At 46.4% G+C, this 18050-nt stretch overlaps 1 protein-coding gene across 2 annotated transcripts in view; it reads left to right on the top strand.

Annotated features, from left to right (window-relative positions):
* The window catches only part of GALNT17 (polypeptide N-acetylgalactosaminyltransferase 17), a 467376-nt gene that overhangs the window by 241905 nt on the left and 207421 nt on the right, over positions 1-18050 (top strand). For both annotated transcript variants that reach the window (XM_082358584.1, XM_082358585.1), the window contains exons 4-5: positions 2722-2896; positions 7130-7327. In XM_082358584.1, the coding sequence (XP_082214710.1) occupies positions 2722-2896; positions 7130-7327 (373 nt within the window). The remainder of the gene's footprint in view (positions 1-2721; positions 2897-7129; positions 7328-18050) is intronic.

Below are 18050 nucleotides of genomic sequence, written 5' to 3'. Positions count from 1 at the left end.
AATGCAGCCAACATTCAGTCAGGAGACGGTCTCTAAAAGCTGAAAATTCTTTGGGCCACCCCAGTCCCATGTACCTGGCTGAGTGAAGAATTCGACGGTCCCCACAGCCTGGCTTCTGCACCAGGCCCCTCACCGGCTCTGGGATGATGGCAAAGATGATAGCAAACCCGGCAAAAAGACGAACGATAGATAACTTACTGAGGGTGTAATGCTACCTGCCAAGCATTCAAACTCAGTGGTTCTCAAAGTGTGGTTCCCCATGCCAGAGCATGGGTGCCCCAGCCTAGACCTTCTGAAAATGAACCTGTGGGCGAGGGGCCCAGCAATCCATTTCAACCCCTCCAGTTGATGCTGTTGGTGGCCTCCAGTTTGAGAACCAGAGTTCTGGTTTACAGGCCTATGTTTCCATCTTGGACATGGCTTCCTCAGGCTCCCTGGGCAGCTTTGACATAGTGCCCTAAACCTATATTGAGGGAAAGAGGGAAAATAATTACTTAATATCAGCTACTCCGTGTTGAGCATTTACACTGTGCCAGGGATAATTCTGAGCATTCTTGAATTTATTAACATCTGTAATCCTCACCACAACCCTGTGGTGTCCATACTAGTGCTGTCGGCCCTCAGTATCCCTGGATGTGAAACCTGCAGGTACAGATGACCTACTGTAAGGGACTTGAGCATCTGTGGGTTTGGTACCCCTGGGGGTCCTGGAACCTGCACATCCTGAGGGATGGCTGTATTATCATCCCCCTTCGGTAGATGAGGGAACTGAGGCACACATTGACTGGCTAAATTGCCCAGGGTCACTCAGGTAGTAAAAGGTAGCACAGAGTTCTGAACCCAAGGCAGTCTGAGTCCAGTCTGAACACCCAACCACCTTGTACCTCCTTAGAGTTTCTGCCCCTTCTCCACCCAGGTTCTATTTTTTTTCTCCTTTCCAAACTAATTTCTCCCTGTATTAGTTTGCTAGGGCTGCTATAGCAAAGTACCACAGACTGGGTGACTTAAACAACAAAATTTATTTTCTCACTTTTCTGGAGGCTGGAAGTCCAAGATCAAGGTGTTGGCAGGGTTGGTTTTTCCTGAGGCCTCTGTCCTTGGTTTGCAGTCGGCCGCCATCTCCCTGTGTCCTTGTATGGTCCTTCCTCTGTGAGCGTGCTCCTGGGGGCTGTGTGTGTGTTCACATCTCTTCTTCTTAGGGACACTGCTCAGGTTGGATTAAGACCTACCCTGAGGACCTCATTTTAACTTAATCACCTCTTTAAAGGCCCTATCTCCAAATATGGTCACATTCTGAGTTACTGGGTATTAGGGCTTTAACAGATGAATTTGCCGGAGGGGGGGCTACACAATTCAGCCCATAACACTCCTGTTCCCCCACCATCCATGCCTTTGGCTAACGGGAACTATGTCATGTCTCTGTACCCTTGGGGACTCTTTCACTCCCATCCATCTAAACCCCCCATCTTCTGTACTTGTTCCTGGGTCACATGGCTGCATCGTTCCCAGGGACAACAGCCATGACCTAGAGAGGGCAGCCTCTACGTGTGCTGCAAATATATGGCTTTAATTTGCCAAACATTGCTGTGTATAACTAGGAAGTGAGGGGTCTGCACAATGTCTGTAAATACAGCCTTGTGGGTTTTTCTAGAGCAAGGTCAGAGGTGACGATGTCTCCAAAAGTATTGTCTGTGGACCACTCACATCTGAGTCAGCTGGGCTGCTTCTGGACCCCTGAGGCTCTCCAAGGGTGCATCCTTGGAGTGTGCATATCTCAGAATCCCCTCTCTGTCAACCCTTCCCTGTCCATCCTTTGACGCCTGCTGATTTTCCCCCATTTTTACTGAGATATAATTGACATACAGCACTGCCTAAGTTTAGGGGGTGCAGCATAATGATTGACTGACATATACTGTGAAGTGATTACCACAATCAGTTTAATTAATATCCTCATCTCATATAGATATAAAAAAACAAAAATTTAAAAAAATATTTTTTTCCTTGTGATGAGACAGTGATTCTCAAGTACACAAAGGTATCCCTTTACGTCTGTGGAATTAGACACATGTGGCCCATGTTTCAGCTCTTCTGTTCCTAGGTTGTGACCTTGGGACAGGTTAGTCTCCCTAAGACTGTTCTTAATTTGCAATGTGGAATTCATCTAGTTAATTAATGGGATTAATCTAGCAACCACCTAGGGTGGCTGTAAGGATTAAATTAGATCATATAGATCACACACTTTGTACCACCTGCTGGTGGCAGGAGGGAGTGTTCAAGCCCTGATGGCCTTCCTTTCACCATCACGGTAGCGTTTCTACTGCTGAGCAAAGATTTCTTTCACATCCTGTGACCAAAGCACAAACCCTGTTAATGTTGCATCTAGGGTGTGACTCTGGGTCTGGACCTCCCAGAACACATTCTGTGAGAACCAGCGTATGTGCAGATGGAAAAACCCATATAAAGTTGATAAACAAGACCCAGGGGACAGTGGGGGCACAGGAATGCTGGCCAAGGAAGGAGGGAGGGTCAGAAAGAAACCCCAAAGGACATCAGTCAGAGATGTCTCCTGAATCACTGGGACCGAGTTGACTTTTCTACTAAAATGACTAACACGCAAAATTTTCTGCAATCTCTGAACTAAGTGAAGATCTGTCGGCCTCACAGTGGGTTGGATGCACATTTGACATGTTTACGGACCTTCCTGTGTTTTGTCGTTTGTAGAGGAGCTGAAGGCCCCTTTGGAGGATTATGTCCACAAACGCTACCCTGGGCTGGTGAAGGTGGTGAGAAATCGAAAAAGAGAGGGCCTGATCCGAGCTCGCATCGAGGGTTGGAAGGTGGCCACCGGCCAGGTCACCGGCTTCTTTGATGCCCACGTGGAGTTCACCGCTGGCTGGTAGGTCACAAGCTGAACCCTAGAAGCACTTGGGACTTGCAGCATGGTCAGGAGGGCTGGAGTCTGGGAGGTGGGGCACTTTGGCCGTTTCCTCTGGGGCCCTGGCAAGAATGGAGAAGGGGTGTGGTTGGGAAGAAGGTGAGACCATAGTTTGGAATAAAACTGGGAAGCGGGAGAAATATGTCTGCTGTCTACTCTGTCGTCATCATCCATCATCATCACCGTCGTCAAAATTCCCGGTGAAAATGATGTATTAGTTGGACAGAACTCAAGATGATCCTTGCTAAGGAGACAAGACAGTCCTATTCCTATTGTTCTCTTTTGCTGCTTTGCTCATTTCCATTTCTGGGGAGGATGGTTGACTGTTACTATGACAAAAAGAGATTCAGTTATAATTTTACCTACTCAGGCAAAGCTTCCCAGAATTTATGGGATCGTGACTTCCCTGGCAGTCCAGTGGTTAAGACTCAGTGCTTCCAATGCAAGGGGTGAGGGCATGATCCCTGGTTGGGGAACTAAGATCCCGCGTGCCGTGTGGCCAGAAAAAAAAAAAAGAAAAAAAATTTGTGGGATCATCTTTAACATCATTTGGAGGAAGGGAGGGGTTTCTCTCTGCTGATGTGGCCCCTCATGTTTTTCCAGGTGAAAAGAACAATATGAGAGAAATCAATGAGCACACAGGGAGTAGATTTTGGATGTAAGAGAATGAAGCGTCAAAAATGCCCAAATCAGTCAATGAGCATGTTAAAATTAGGTTAGAGCTTTACAGTTATATGATTATTTCTAACTAACCAATGATGAATCAAGTCAGAGGTTAAACCTCTATGCCAGGATTGCTTAATTAGTAAGAAGCAGAGTCTTTAATTTCATTAATAATGTTTATTTACACTCAATGATACCATCTTAAATAAGTTCACGGTACCATATTTGAAGAGCCAATATCCCATCACTAATTACGCCTTAAAATGTCTATTCTGCATTTGAAACAAACTTTAGAATCCTTTTAATGGCTAGAGAAAAGGATGGTTATGCACATGACCACACAGAGGTTTGGAACGTGGGGTCACCGTTAACACTGGTCCATTCACTTGCACACAGGCATCTGTTGCCATCTCAGACGCCAGTTTTCTTCCTTGCTTTATCTGCCACCATCAGACCCTGATACACACAGCTGTAGGAGTGCAGCCCTGACCTCCCCTGAGCCTCACCACTGTGTACCTCTCATAATCATTCTCAAAGTGTGAAGTGTGGTCCCCAGACCAGCAGTGGCAGCATCACCTGGGAACTTGTTAGAGATGCACATTCTTGGGCTCCACCCAGACCTATGACATCAGAAGCTCTGGGGATGGGGCCCAGTAAGCTGCTTTAACCAGCCCCCCCCCACCAGGAGACTCTGCTGCTCACTCAAGTTTGGGAACCCTTGAGCTAGAAGCCTTCTGAACAGATGCCCTTGAATGTTCCGTTGGAGCCTCAGCCTTGCCCTGTCTCACCTTTTCCTCCATATCATTCCCTCCTCATTTCTTTCCTGTCAGAACTGTTGGTACCACCCATGTCCCCGTCACTTGATTCTTCTCTCCCCATCGTGTTACTCACCCAAGCCACCTTCAGCTTTAGCTGGTTTTTCCTCTGTTTCTCATGTCTACCTTTTCCTCTCCGTTTTGACCTCCACGTTCCCGGCTCAGACCTTCGTTATCTTTCACTTAAACTAACTGACAGATATTTGCTGGATGATGACCACGTCCCAAAGACCGCTCTAGGCTGTGATTTGGGCGACTGCCTGATCGGGTTTGCCCAGTGCTGAGGGATTTCCCAAAATGCAAGACTTTCAGTAGTAAAATCAGAACGGTCTTGGGCAAAGAGGACAGTTGGTCGCTCAACTGGGGCTCAGAATCTGGTGAGATTTGGTATCCGCCCTCCAGGAGCCTATAGTCTAATTTTGACTGATGTCTGTGATCCACTCTTAGCCCTTCAGACTCATTTTCCAGACTTCCAACAGAGGGGTGTATGTCCTCATGGCAGATAGACAGTGTGTCTCAACTCTCACTAGGTCACACTGCAGTAACCATCTCCGTCCCGTCCACGTGGCGGATCCGCTGCGGGTTGTCTGTCTGTGGCTCTGCGCCATACGACCTCTGCGTCCCAAGACCCAAGGAGCACCCCTGCCTAGGATGTACCATTTTTGTAGCTCAGGGAAAAGGATAACAGTTTCTGCTCAGATGTGACATGGTCACACCTTCTGTTGGCCAAAGTAGGTCACATGTCCAAGCTGAACATTCATTGGGGTTGAGGGAGGGAGAGCGTGTCCCCCTGCAGGGAAACACCGCAGGCCTCAGGGTCATCAGCGGGATGTCCCGAGGGAGGGGAGCAAATCACTGGGAACAGTTGTACGCTCTGTCACAGACTGGGAGAGCAAACTCCTCAGCTTCAGAAGCATGATTTGAACCAAGGTCTTCTGCCCGACACTCAGGAACTTTCCCCACACAGTGACGGCCGAGCTGAATGCTTCTACCTGCAGGGCACCAGACCAGCCTAGGGAAAGGGTGGCCCATCCAAGAAGGCTGTGGAGCTTAGGGGCTGGGCCTGAAGCCAGACCATCCGGGTTAGAAACCTGGTTCTACCTCCAGCTGGCTGTGTGGGCTGGGGCATAACCTCCGTGGGCCTCAGTTTCCTCATGTGTAAAATGATGATCATAGTATTTGCCTCATATGATTGTTGTGAGATTTATATTAGTCAGCTCATCCAAAATGTTGGGAATGGTGCCTGGCAAGTAGTAAGTGCTTGATAAACATCAGCTATCATGAGCTTATAAGGAAGAAAAACGTGTGTTCAAAGATCAGCAAAGATAGCGTGTTATCAGGGTGACTTGAATATGATGGAGAAGACGCTCTAAGAGCTGAGAGGATGGAGAGAGGCTTCTACTGGGGGAAATTAAGGCAGGCTTCTTGGAAGAGGTGGCACTTGATTAGAGAAGCTTGTGTGGGTGGCTAGATTTCCTGCCTGGGCACAGGGGCATTCCTGGAGGAGAATAGCATGAGTGAGGAGTTGGAGGGGGCGGAGCTCTGAAGCACGTCTAGAAACCAGGGAAAGTCAGTCCCATTTGGTATCAGTCTCTAAGGTGTGTGCAAAAGTATCGGAGGCAGTAAATGGCCCAGGGTATATTTTATTGCTCGTTTTAAATAGAAACATGAGATGTGCCAACAGGTAATTCAGTAGCTGCAAATGAAAAGAGATGGAATGGAGGCTGAGGGTTCTCATTATTCTTCGAAATAATGCAGAGGAATGGGATTTTCACTTGACTCCTTTCCAAAGCCTGCGCCCTGTTCTAAGCAGGGAGATTAATGCCCTGGTTTATGAGAGCCATCTTTTCGTTCTCGAATATGGGAAATGATCCCTTCCTACATCTACGTCGGAGACACACTCTGGCAGGGGTGCCTGGCCATCGGCTTTCTCCGAAGCTGGCAGGGCTGTACCTTAAACCCCAGAGCCAGGTCCCTGCCTGTCGCCTGCTGCAGCCCTGAGCGGGTGGGCTAGCTGAGAGGCAGGATTCTGCCTGCCTTTGCATTCAGTTAGTTCCTGCCTGCCATCCCTAACCCAGCCAATTAGATCCCTTTTAAGAAATCAATTAAATAATCAATTAAAACAACTGAAATAGTCACACGCACAAAGAAGCTAGTGAAAGGCTTATTGAAACCAGGCCATCAAGGGCAGAAGTGACCTATTTGGGGAAAAGGCAATTCAGCTCCAGCAGAGAAAAAAACCAGAGGCATCGGCCAGTGCCTGAGGGGAAACTGAAAACACTGTACAAAACTGTAGGGAAATGCAAACCCTATCAGGAGGGCCTCAGTAGGATGGCTCATGCTTTTTTATTCTTCCTCGTATCTGTCTAAGCTTTGGCTTAGACACTGTTGGTATAAAAGACAGGCCATACTTTCTGGGGCAGAAGCCCTCGTGTTGTGAGTTCCGGCTTCAGGCCTTTCATGCCAACGCAGGCAGCACTGCGGGAACGCCGCAGGGGTGAGGGCATGAGCTGCACGTCACGGGGCTCCTTCAAAGCCACCAGATCCAGCTGGAGCCGCCACTTGGGAGCTGTTTCCCTCTGAGTTCCAGCCTGCCCAAAGCCCAGCCTTTAGCTGCGACGCTTATATTCACTGTCTGTGGTCTTGGGGTCTGGGCCAGTGGAGGTGTGGGTGAGCCTCAGGTGAAAGATTTTATTTCTGCTTCTCTGTGTTTCAGGGCCGAGCCGGTTCTCTCGCGGATACAGGAGAACCGGAAGCGGGTGATCCTCCCCTCCATCGACAACATCAAACAGGACACCTTCGAGGTGCAGCGATATGAGAACTCGGCCCACGGGTACAGCTGGGAGCTGTGGTGCATGTACATCAGCCCCCCGAAAGACTGGTGGGACGCCGGAGACCCTTCCCTTCCCATCAGGTCTGTGCCAAGCATGCGCTCCAGTGGCCTTTTCGTCCCCAGATCCCAGGGGAGAGAGGACCCCACCCACCCGGGGAGGGGAGGAGGGAGGGAGACTGGAGGAGACCACTTGGGGATGGAGCTGCAGTGTGGAAATAGCTGCTTTAGGAATTTGGGGTGTCTTCCCACTGAAGTTTTCTTGCTGAAAGGGGACGCTGCATTTTGCTTCTTTCGCTAAAAATTTTCCAGTGCAGCTTATCAAACAGCAGTCCTGAAGGATGGAAATTGATAGGGTGGCTCACACTTTTTTTTATTCTTCCTCATATCTGTTGAACTGTGTTCAGGAGCTTTTACGTGTGAAGTTTGAAAGGTATGAATTCCTGAGACTTTCTCATACTTGGATGCTTCACGATCGCCGTGATGCAGGAGCACGTAGAAAAGGACAATATTTGTGTGGTACCTGGGGTGACCCAGGGCCTTTGGGCAGCTCTGTATGATTTTTGCCCCAGGCCCCACCCAGCATCCCCTGGAGGCAAGGAGGTAGATCCCTCGTGTTGTACCAGTTGGGAAGCTCAAATATAAAGGATGGGGAATGAAGTAGGTGGATTTTGATGTCGTATTCGTTTCCTGTGGCCTCTGTAACAAATTACCACAAATTCAGGGGCTTAAAGCACAGAAATTTATTCTCTTACTTTCTAAAGGTACTGCAGTAATCTGAAGTGAGCCTTAGAGAGCTAAAAGCAGGGTGTCTACAGGGCTGGGTCCTTCTGGAGGCTGGAGGGGAGAATCCCATTTCCTTGCCTGTTCCAGCTTCCGGAGGCTGTTCTCATTCCTTGGCTCACGGCTACATCCCCTCCCTTTCTCCCCCTGCTTCCTTCATCACGTGGCTGCCTTCTTTCCTCGACGTTCCTGCCTCCCCTCACATAAGGGCCTTTGTGATGACATTTGGGGTCCACATGAATAACCCACGATAGTCTCCCTCTTCTCAAGATCCTTTACTTAATCATATCTGTGAAGTCCTTTTTTCCAGATAAGGTAACATTTGCAGTTTCCAGAGCTTAGGATGTAGATTTGTGGGGGGTGGATGGGGAATATTGTTCAGCCAACAACAAGTGCTTTGATTTTCAGCGAAGATGATACCCGAGTTACAGTTCAATACTTTCTGTGAGTCCTACTTGAGGATCAAAACTGGCTTAGTATCTTCATGGTTCTACGTTAGAAGAGGTGGAAGGGGCCGTCTTACTTTGCCCTCGTTTTAGGACAGTGTTTGTTGGTATAAAGGGGGCAATTGTGGAACAGGAGTGAGGACTTTTTGCAAGTACCCTTAAAGTTCTTTCTCAGTTTATAAATTTTTAATCAACCAGAGTAGGATTTTGAGATGGACAGACCCCCCTGTTGCATATTCTCTTATTTTCTGGCACAAATTGAAAGCTGACAGATTGCATCAGGGTAGAGCCACTCATGGGCAAATTTATGCAACAAAGAAGGTAATCTTTGGGGCTAATAACTTGCTCAGCTGGCGATGTCTCGTGGCTCAGTTCCCAGCCCAGCCTAGATGTTCAGTGTCTTCGTGTAATGCTGCAGGGCTGTGCTCTCAGATTTCTGCAAATAATAATGTAGACTCATCACCAAGGTGTTATCTGAGAACCAAAGCATAACCTTCAGAGATATTTAAAATGTAATGGTTGAGATTACACCCATGAGGATGGCTACTGTATAAAAAAAAGCAAAATAACAGGTGTTGGCAAGAATGTGGAGAAATTGGAATCCTTGAGCATTGCTGGTGGGAATATAAAGTGGTACAGCTGCTATGGAAAACAGTATGACAGTTCCTAAAAAATTAAAAATAGAATTACCATATGGTCCAGCGATTCTGCTTATGGGTATATACCCCAAAGAGTTGAAAGCAGGGTCTCAAAGAAATGTTTGTACACCCGTATTCATAGCAGCATTATTCACAATAGCCAAAAGGTGGAGGTAACCCAAATGTCCATCAACAGATGAATGGAGAAACAAAATGTGACATGTACGTACAACGAAATATTATTCAGCCTTAAGAAAAAGAAGGAAATTTTGACTCATGCTACAACATGGATGGGCCTTGGGGACATTACACTAAGTGAAATAAGCCAGTCACCAAAGACAGATACTACATGATTCCACTCATATGAAGTAGCTAGAATAGCCAAATTCACAGAGACAGGGAGTAGAATGGTGGTTTCCAGGGGCTGGGGAGAAGGGAGGAATGGGGAATTATTATTTAACGGTGTAGAGGTTCAGTTGTGCAAGATGAAAAGAGTTCTGGAATTTGGTTGCACAATCCTGCAAATGTACTAAATGCTACTGAACTGTACATGTAAAAATGATTAAGACAGTACATTTTATGTTACGGGTATTGTACCACGATTAACACAAAATTAATGGGGTGTGCTTAAAGACCCCGTGACCTTCAGATCTTGAAGCGATGGCTTGACAGTGAGTTTCGCGTTTTTGTCCAAGCACTGCTTCGTCCGTGACACACAGGGAGGCTGACCTCCAGCTGTGACGGATAAGGGAGTGAAAGTGTAACGGTGGTGTTAGTGACCGAGGAAAAGGAATGGATACAGTGCGGTGCTTTGGGATGTCCAGAACACAGAGCTGTCCCTGAGCATGTGAGGCACTAGGCGAAAACTGGGCGTGTACTTCAGGTAACGTTAACAGAGGCTTCATACGCGTTTTAAAAAGACTGAAGAAAATGGAGTCGTGATCATGAGTCATTAATATCTCTGATGTACACAACAGAATCAGATGATCTCTTTTTAATGTATCATAACTTATGCAATGCTTAATTTGTTAATAGTTGATGGAGATATTTAATTGTAGGAAGGACTTTTTATGGCCCTTCTGATGTTATTAAGCAGATACAATACTCTTTCTTTTTTTTTTAAATTAACTATTTTATTTTATTTATTTATTTTTTATAAATTTATTTATTTATCTTTGGCTGCGTTGGGTCTTCGCTGCTGCACGTGGGCTGTCTCTAGTTGTGGTGAGTGGGGGCTACTCTTCGTTGCGGTGCACGGGCCTTCTCATTGCGGTGGCTTCTCCTGTTGCGGAGCATGGGCTCTAGGCGCGTGGGCTTCAGTAGTTGTGGCACGCGGGCTCAGTAGTTGTGGCTCGTGGGCTCTAGAGTGCAGGCTCAGTAGTTGTGGTGCACGGGCTTAGTTGCTCTGTGGCGTGTGGGATCTTCCCGGACCAGGGCTCGAACCCGTGTCCCCTGCATTGGCACGCGGATTCTTAACCTCTGCACCACCAGGGAAGTCCCAACAATACTCTTTCTTAAATGTCTGGATGTGATGGTTCCCCCTCCTCCTTGTGATCTCAGTATTTTAAAAGTAATGATTATTCTGGTAAAGGGTAGGATGAAGAGAACTTTTTCACCATCCAAATGGCATTAGGTTGGATGACTCTTTAGATACTGAGTCTTCCCAGTAGGCCATACAATATAGGAGATGTTGCCTTAAGGGAATGTATATCCTTTCTGTTTTCCTTTTTTTCTCTTTCTTCCTTTGTAACGTTTTTTTCTTCCTGTTTGGTAAACAGCTATTTCCCAAGGTTTTTCCTCTGCTCTTCTTTGTCTACACCAGAGGTTCAAGCATCGAGAGTAGACAGGTGCCATTAAAGAGGGGAGAGCCAAGTGTGAGGGGTGGCAGTGGGGACTGAAGAGCACATGCCCCACCGAAGGAGCCAGCTACTGCCGGCCCCACGTGATGGTGACGGGGGCACAGAGGCCCGGCGTTGTCAAGTCCTCAGACTTTTAAGAAAAGACACAAATTCAGATCGTTTTGTGAAATCTCCTGACTTCTAAATAATGGCAATAAATCCCTCTTCTTCAAAACTACGAGGGCCAAACATGTTTCTAGAGTGGATTTGACCACCTGGACCCCCAGAATTTGGTCTGTGCTCTACACTTGCTCCCATGAAGACCTCGGTCATTCCCAAGGACAGCCTAGGTCCATGGTTCTCATGCTGGGAGCTGTGGCACCCGCGGTCTGTGGCATTATGGTGGGGCAGAGGGGTTTGGGGAAAGTGTCACTCAAAGCCGTAGAAGAAACATGGCTGGGCTTCCTGGAGCTTGAGTTAAGCCATCAGAGGTCCCCTGGCGCCTCTGCTGTGTGTCACAGTCCTCTGCTGCCAAGACTCTTAAGTCAAAGACTCTGAGAAGCACTGACCCCCCTCTCACCTCTGTGCAGAGAAGGCTCTCAAATCTATGTCTTAAGCCCCGATTCTTCTCCAAAGTGACATCATCTCTAATGTCACGTCAACAACCTATCATTAGACCAGCGGAGTTTAAACTTTTTTGAGTCAAGGACCTCTTCGATAATCTAATGAAAGCCATAGATCACCTCACTCCTGAGCATGTATGAGTGAACAGAACTTCGCATATAATTTCATGAAGTTTACAGATGCCTGGAAGCCAACCTGCTTATGATCCACAGGGCTTATATTAGGAACCACTGCAAGGGAGTTCCCTGGCAGTCCAGTGGTTAGGACCCTGCACTCTCACTGCCGAGGGCCCAGTGTGAATCCTTGGTTAGGGAACTAAGATCCCACGAGCCATATGGCCAAAAAAAAAAAAAAAAAAAAAAAAAGAACCACTGCTAGATATTCGACCTGGTTCTCCCAGTGGAAGAGCCATTCTTTACCATTTTTTATCAGCTACTAGTCTATATGCTTTATGAAGCCAGGCCTGTGGTTTTTTCTACTGTAACCCCAGTGACTAATGAGTACTTAGCACTTAGTAGGGATGCTGAAAACATTTAGTGAACAAACGAATGGATGAGTGACATCTGAGGCTCAGAAGAGAAGTCAGGGCTAGTGAACGATTAGGAAGAGGATGAGATTGCCTCGCCCATTATGCATTCCTATTCCTCCCTCCCCGCAGCCCCCGACAGCTCCCAATCTTTCTGTCTCTATGGATTTGCCTGTTCTGGACAGTTCCTATAAGTGGAATCATAGAGTATGTGGCTTTTTGGGTCACCCACGTTGCAGCACGTGTCAGTACTTCATTCCTTTTTCTAGTGAGTTTTTATAGTGAACACTTTAACGTGGTCACAGATCAACAGCCTTTCTGGCTTCCGTATCTGGTTTCCAAGACTCACACACCTTTGTCCTGCATGGGAGGGGAGAGGTGACTTCTCGCACACAGGGCCCCCATCTGCTCCACTGGCCACTTTTCACTTGCTTAGCATGAGTCAGGCACCAGTGAGTATGTTTCTCCAATGCCAGGAGTGCTGACCACCAGGCTTGGGGTGAGATGGTAGGATGCCCACCCTCTCCCCTTGGGGAGGGGGATTCAGGGTACACCTCGCTCCAGGGAATCTCTCCTGACACACCCCTCTCCCACACTCCCCTTACTCATCCTCATTAGGCAGCTAGCTGCTTTTTGGTTATCTGCTTTGAGCTTTTTGCATGATCTCTTTGAGTATAGCATCTATTGCCTGAACATCCCCAGCCCAAATGTGGACATGAAAGGTCTCATTGTAACACAGTACATACAGCTGAGGGCATGAAGCAAGGAGAGAGGGAGGGTCTGAAGACACAGAAGGGGGGGAGGGTGCTGATTGCAAAAGAAGGGCCCTGAAGAGGAAGTAGGGGATGGCGTCAAGAACGTGAATTGTAGTCTGGTCTTGAAGAGCAGGAAGAGAGAGCTTATGCTGTGTCACCCACATTATGAATTCAGAGACGAAATCACTGCTGAGAGGGAGAGAGAAATTTTTGGATTGGGGGCTACAGAAGAAATGATAAATACAGGTCTGGCACAATTGCCAAGAGGGATGGGAATGGGTGAGCTGACCTAGAACCCAAAAACTAATTGATGGCTGTCTTGGGGGCCCAGAAATATAAAATCAATAGATTGTCCATGAAGATTTCTTGCCAGAAAACTACTATGAATTCCGTCGTGCTTTGATACCAACTTAAATTGTATTATTCATAGCATTATGTCCATATATGTGAAAAATAGTAGCAAAGGTAAGAAAGAGGAATATACTATCTTTAGCCTGAAGGCACCATGAATTCATGGGAAGCTGCCTTAGCTCAGCAGCCTTCAGAGCTCTGTAGCTCACAACTTGGGAACCGCTGATCTTTACAGTTCTTTCCAGCTGTAAAATCCCGTGACTTTTACCAGGGGAGGGAAGGGTCTATGGAGTCATCAGAGATGGGAAGTTTTACAGCACGTTGCTTTCAGGGCACTGGCTGAAGCTGAGTCAGGCATCTTCTGTGAAGTGCCAGCGGTGCCTGCCTGCTCTGTGTTAGGTGACCCTGTAATTAGCGACATTACTCATTAATAACTAATTCACGCTGATGATTAACAATTAGCAATCCTTAATCCAACATATAATTTGATAATAAATTATAAGGTACAGGAGCCATTAGAGCCTGTTAGACTCTGGGAGTGGAAAGGGCTGTCCTGGATATGTATAGTCGCTGGAATCTCAAATTCTGTGCACAAATGTATATAAAAGAAGGTTATTTTTTTTCCTCCCTAGAGGAAGATGACTGGCTTGCTGAGAGGAAATCTTTAAGTGAAGAATCAGATTGTCTTAGACTTGGAAATAGAGCTATCGTCCCTATGCATCAGCAAATATATTTTAGGAACCAACTGTGTGCTCCGCCTTGTGGTGGGAACTTCTTGGGGACAGTGTTGGTAAATTACATGATCTTCTTGGGGGAGTTACTGGACAAGTTGGAGACACAGGGCTCAACTGTGCATAATCACACTTTAGTGCAAGTTAGTGTGGATTTGTAGGAGGGGGGAAGCTTTGTGAGTGGAGTGGATGGGAAAGCTTATAAAAGTCGTAACTAACACTGGAATTTTCTACGTGCCAGGCACTTTTCTTTTGCTTTACACAGTACAAATCCATGTATAACTCATACTAGCCCTATGAGATAAGTATCACTATCATCCCCATTTCACAGGCATGGCTCCTGAGGCACAGGGACAGCACTTTACTCAAGGTCACACTCCCAGTAAGAGATGAAGCTGGGATTTGGAGCTAGTGGGTCCAGAGTCTGTGCCCTTCCCCACTGTGCTGTCCCTCCTGAAAAAGCGGTGACTTGCGGGCCTTGTAAGCTGCAGGGGATTTTCACTGGCAGAGTATATGGGAGATGACACAATTAGAGGGATAGTAGTGAAAATGAGTGTGTTTCGGGTTGCCAAGACCGCCCTCAGGGTTTGATGATCCGCTAGAAGGACTCATACAACTCAGAAGAGCTGTTATGCTCATGGTTATCGTTTATCACAGTGAAAGGATACAGATTAGAATCAGCAAAGAAAAAAGAGGCATGGGACTGAGTCCAGGAGAAACCAAGCGTGAGCTTCTGGTTGTCCTCTCCCTGTGGAGTTGCATGGACAGAGCTTCAGTCTCCCAGAAATGATTTATAACAACATTATGAAGTGTTGCCAACCAGGGAAGCTCACCGGAGCCTTAGTGTTCCTGGTTTTTACTGGGGGGTCAGTCCTGTAGGCGTGGAGCACCCATGTGACCAACCTTGGCTCCTCGGTCTCCAGCTCCTCCCCACCTCCCCCTGCAGAGGTTAAGCCAATACAGCATGGCCCGGGGCCTCATAGACACTCTTATCGGGCAGGATATTCCAAGGGTTTAGTGGTTTTCTTCCAGGAGCCTGGCAAGGGTGAGTTCTTTCTTTGGGATGTGCAGGGTTTGGGCAACTCAAGTCCATTAAGTTACCCCTCTACTGACAGCACAATGAGGATGGGGTGTTTAGCATCTGGTGAGGAGACGAAGGTAGAGAATGTGCATTAAAAAGTAGGGGGGAAAAAAATAGAGGAAAGATGGAAGACTAAGTAGATTGAAACAGGAGGTCCACTTTGTGGAGAGCTCTAGAAGCCAAAAGGAGGAACCCGGACTCAATCCACTGTTCCAATGAGCTGGAATGAAAATGAATAAAAAGCTAATTGGGAGAGAGAAAAAAGTAGAATAGTGGTTGCCTAGGGCTAAGGGAAGAGTGGGAGAGAGGAATGATTGTTAATGAGTACAGGGTTTTGGGGGGGGCATGATGAAAATGTTCTAAAATTGATTTGGGTGATGATTGCACAACTCTGTGAACATACTAGAATCTATTGAATTGTAGACTTTAAATGGATGAACTGTATGGAATGTGAATTCTACCTTAGGAGCTGGTGGCCATCAGTAGATGGCAGATGGCCAATCTTGAAACAAGATGAAGACACTCGGGTGTTAATCCTTGGCTCAGAGTCTTGTGTGGACCTCCCTCTTTGGGGAAGTGGCAGGACAGCACAGAGAACACACCAGGAGATCAAACTGGGGTCCAATCCCAGAGCAGCAGAATTTGTCATGGTAGAATCGCAAGCAAGGATTCGGAAACCAAGGAGCATCCTGGGCAGAAGTTGAATGTCTCACAGAGACAGACCCACCGATACTGTTGACCAACCTGGGCTGTGTATATGATACTGGCCAAGTGCAACACATTGTGGGTAGAGGACAGGCTTAGAGACCACAGTGGTTAGGACTTCCCTTTGGGTCTAGGAAAGGAGAGTCAGAAAAGGAATCTAGCTCAGGGGCCAAGGGAAGCCTGTCACAATTCAGGAAGAGAAAAATCATAGGAGAAAAGCTAGCCATCCGCCACCTTCTTTTCCTGCCCTCACAGTCTACCAGTAACAGGAATGACCTGTTCAATTTTGCCACCAACAGGGTCTCTGTCATTAGGTGAGTCACTCACCATCTGTGTAAATGAGCTTTTAATTTTCTTATCCATAAAACCTACCCAGCATTTAAAGGTATATTGTTCCAGTAGTGGAAAATTTCCATAACAAAGCTTTTGGTCCCTCAGATGAAAAGCTCTAATTGTAAACTCTCTGAGTTTATGGCGTGAGGTGTTGTAGATAATTAAATGTTTTGGTTAATAGAGTTCTACAGAAGCAAGTCACGGGGGAAATTTACAGTTAAAAACCTCTACAAAACTCTACATGCTTCCTTCAGGGAACAATCCTGGAGGAGCCCGGTTGATAGAAGGTGTTGGTTCAGTCAGTACTGGTCAACCGTGGGATTTCACGCTCCTCCAGAAGAAGCATCGTTATAAAATGGGATCAGGAATAGGGGGTGGCTTTGCGGTGCTCTGTTTGTTCCCTCCTTGGCTTGATGAGCATTGATTGATTCCTATTGTGTATAAACCTCTGTTCTAAGCAGAATGGGGGATACTGTCCTTCTGCCACAGTCCTTGTCAAATTTATCCACGTCGACATATTTTTGAGACCCCAATGGGAACTCAGTGGATGACAATGACTGCTGAAGAAGCAACGAGTAGGGGTTGCCCTTCTGTAAGACTGTCTAATGGAAGACATATCCATTTCTTTAAAACATTGGTTATGTAGTCAGACAATTAGCTGGAAAGAACGCCTCAGCGAGAACACAGTTGATTGAGACTTTGAAGGAGCATCGACCTCAACTTTGTCACTTCCTGGGAAAGCAGCAGGTACAGCCCACATGGAAACACAGGGCGTCACTGCCCAGTTGTCTGCCCTGCATAACCCTCCATAGCTGACTGCTGCCTTCTCTTGGTGCTTGAAGAATACCTGACCCCGACAGCTGGGAGCACGTTGTTCTCAAATGACTTCAAGTGTCCGCAGCATGATGGGATGGAGAGAACATGCCCAGGTCCCAAGACTTGTTTTCTAGGCTAGACTTGACACCTGGCTTTGAGCCTCAGCTTACTTCTCTGTATAAAAACTAGATGTGCTACAGACCCATTCTATGAAAACTTGGGTCAAGCTACTTAATGCTCTGGGCCTCAGATTCTTCATCTGTAAATAGGGATGATAATCTATTTTACAGGGTGGTTGTGATGCTTAAATGAGATAATGCATGTAAGATGCCTAAAAATGCTAGCTATTATTATTGGTGCTATTGTTATTATTGTTCCTCTGTAGCCTACAAGAGCAAACCTTGCTCCTTGCTGTGGGAATCCTATAACCCTTTTCTTATTATCTGGGCATTCATACAGCTGGATGATTATGACAAATAACCTAATCATTGTATTATCCTTGAGTTGGTATCCTACATAAGGAGCAGAACCCGGGGTGCTAGCAAGGAGAGGCATTTTTTAAATTAATTTTTATTGGAGTATAGTTGATTTACAATGTTGTGTTAGTTTCTGCTGTCCAGCAAAGTGAATCAGTTATATGTATACATATATCCACTCTTTTTTAGATTCTTTTCCCGTGTAGGTCATTACAGGGTGTTGAGTAGAGTTTCCTGTGCTATACAGCAGGTTCTTATTAGTTATCTATTTTATATGTAGTAATGTGTATATGTCAATCCCAATCTCCCAATTTATCCCCCCCTTCCCCCCTTGGTAATCATAAGTTTGTTTTCTAATCTGTGACTCTATTTCTGTTTTGTAAATAAGTTCATTTCTACCATTTTTTTTAGATTCCGCATATAAGTGATATATATTTGTCTTTGTCTGACTTACTTCACTCAGTATGATAATCTCTAGGTCCATCCATGTCACTGCAAATAGCATTATTTTATTCTTTTTGAGTAATATTCCATTGTATATATGTACCTCATCTTCTTTATCCATTCATCTGTCGATGGACATTTAGGTTGCTTCCATGTCCTGGCTATTGTAAATAGTGCTGCAGTGAACATTGGGGTGCATGTGTCTTTTTGAATTATGGTTTTTTCTGGATATATGCCCGGGAGTGGGATTGCTGGATCAT

The sequence above is a fragment of the Balaenoptera borealis genome (genome assembly GCF_965194805.1).
Source record: "Balaenoptera borealis genome assembly, chromosome: 16".
Taxonomy (NCBI): domain Eukaryota; kingdom Metazoa; phylum Chordata; class Mammalia; order Artiodactyla; family Balaenopteridae; genus Balaenoptera; species Balaenoptera borealis.
This window is presented reverse-complemented; position numbering and strand designations above follow the sequence as displayed.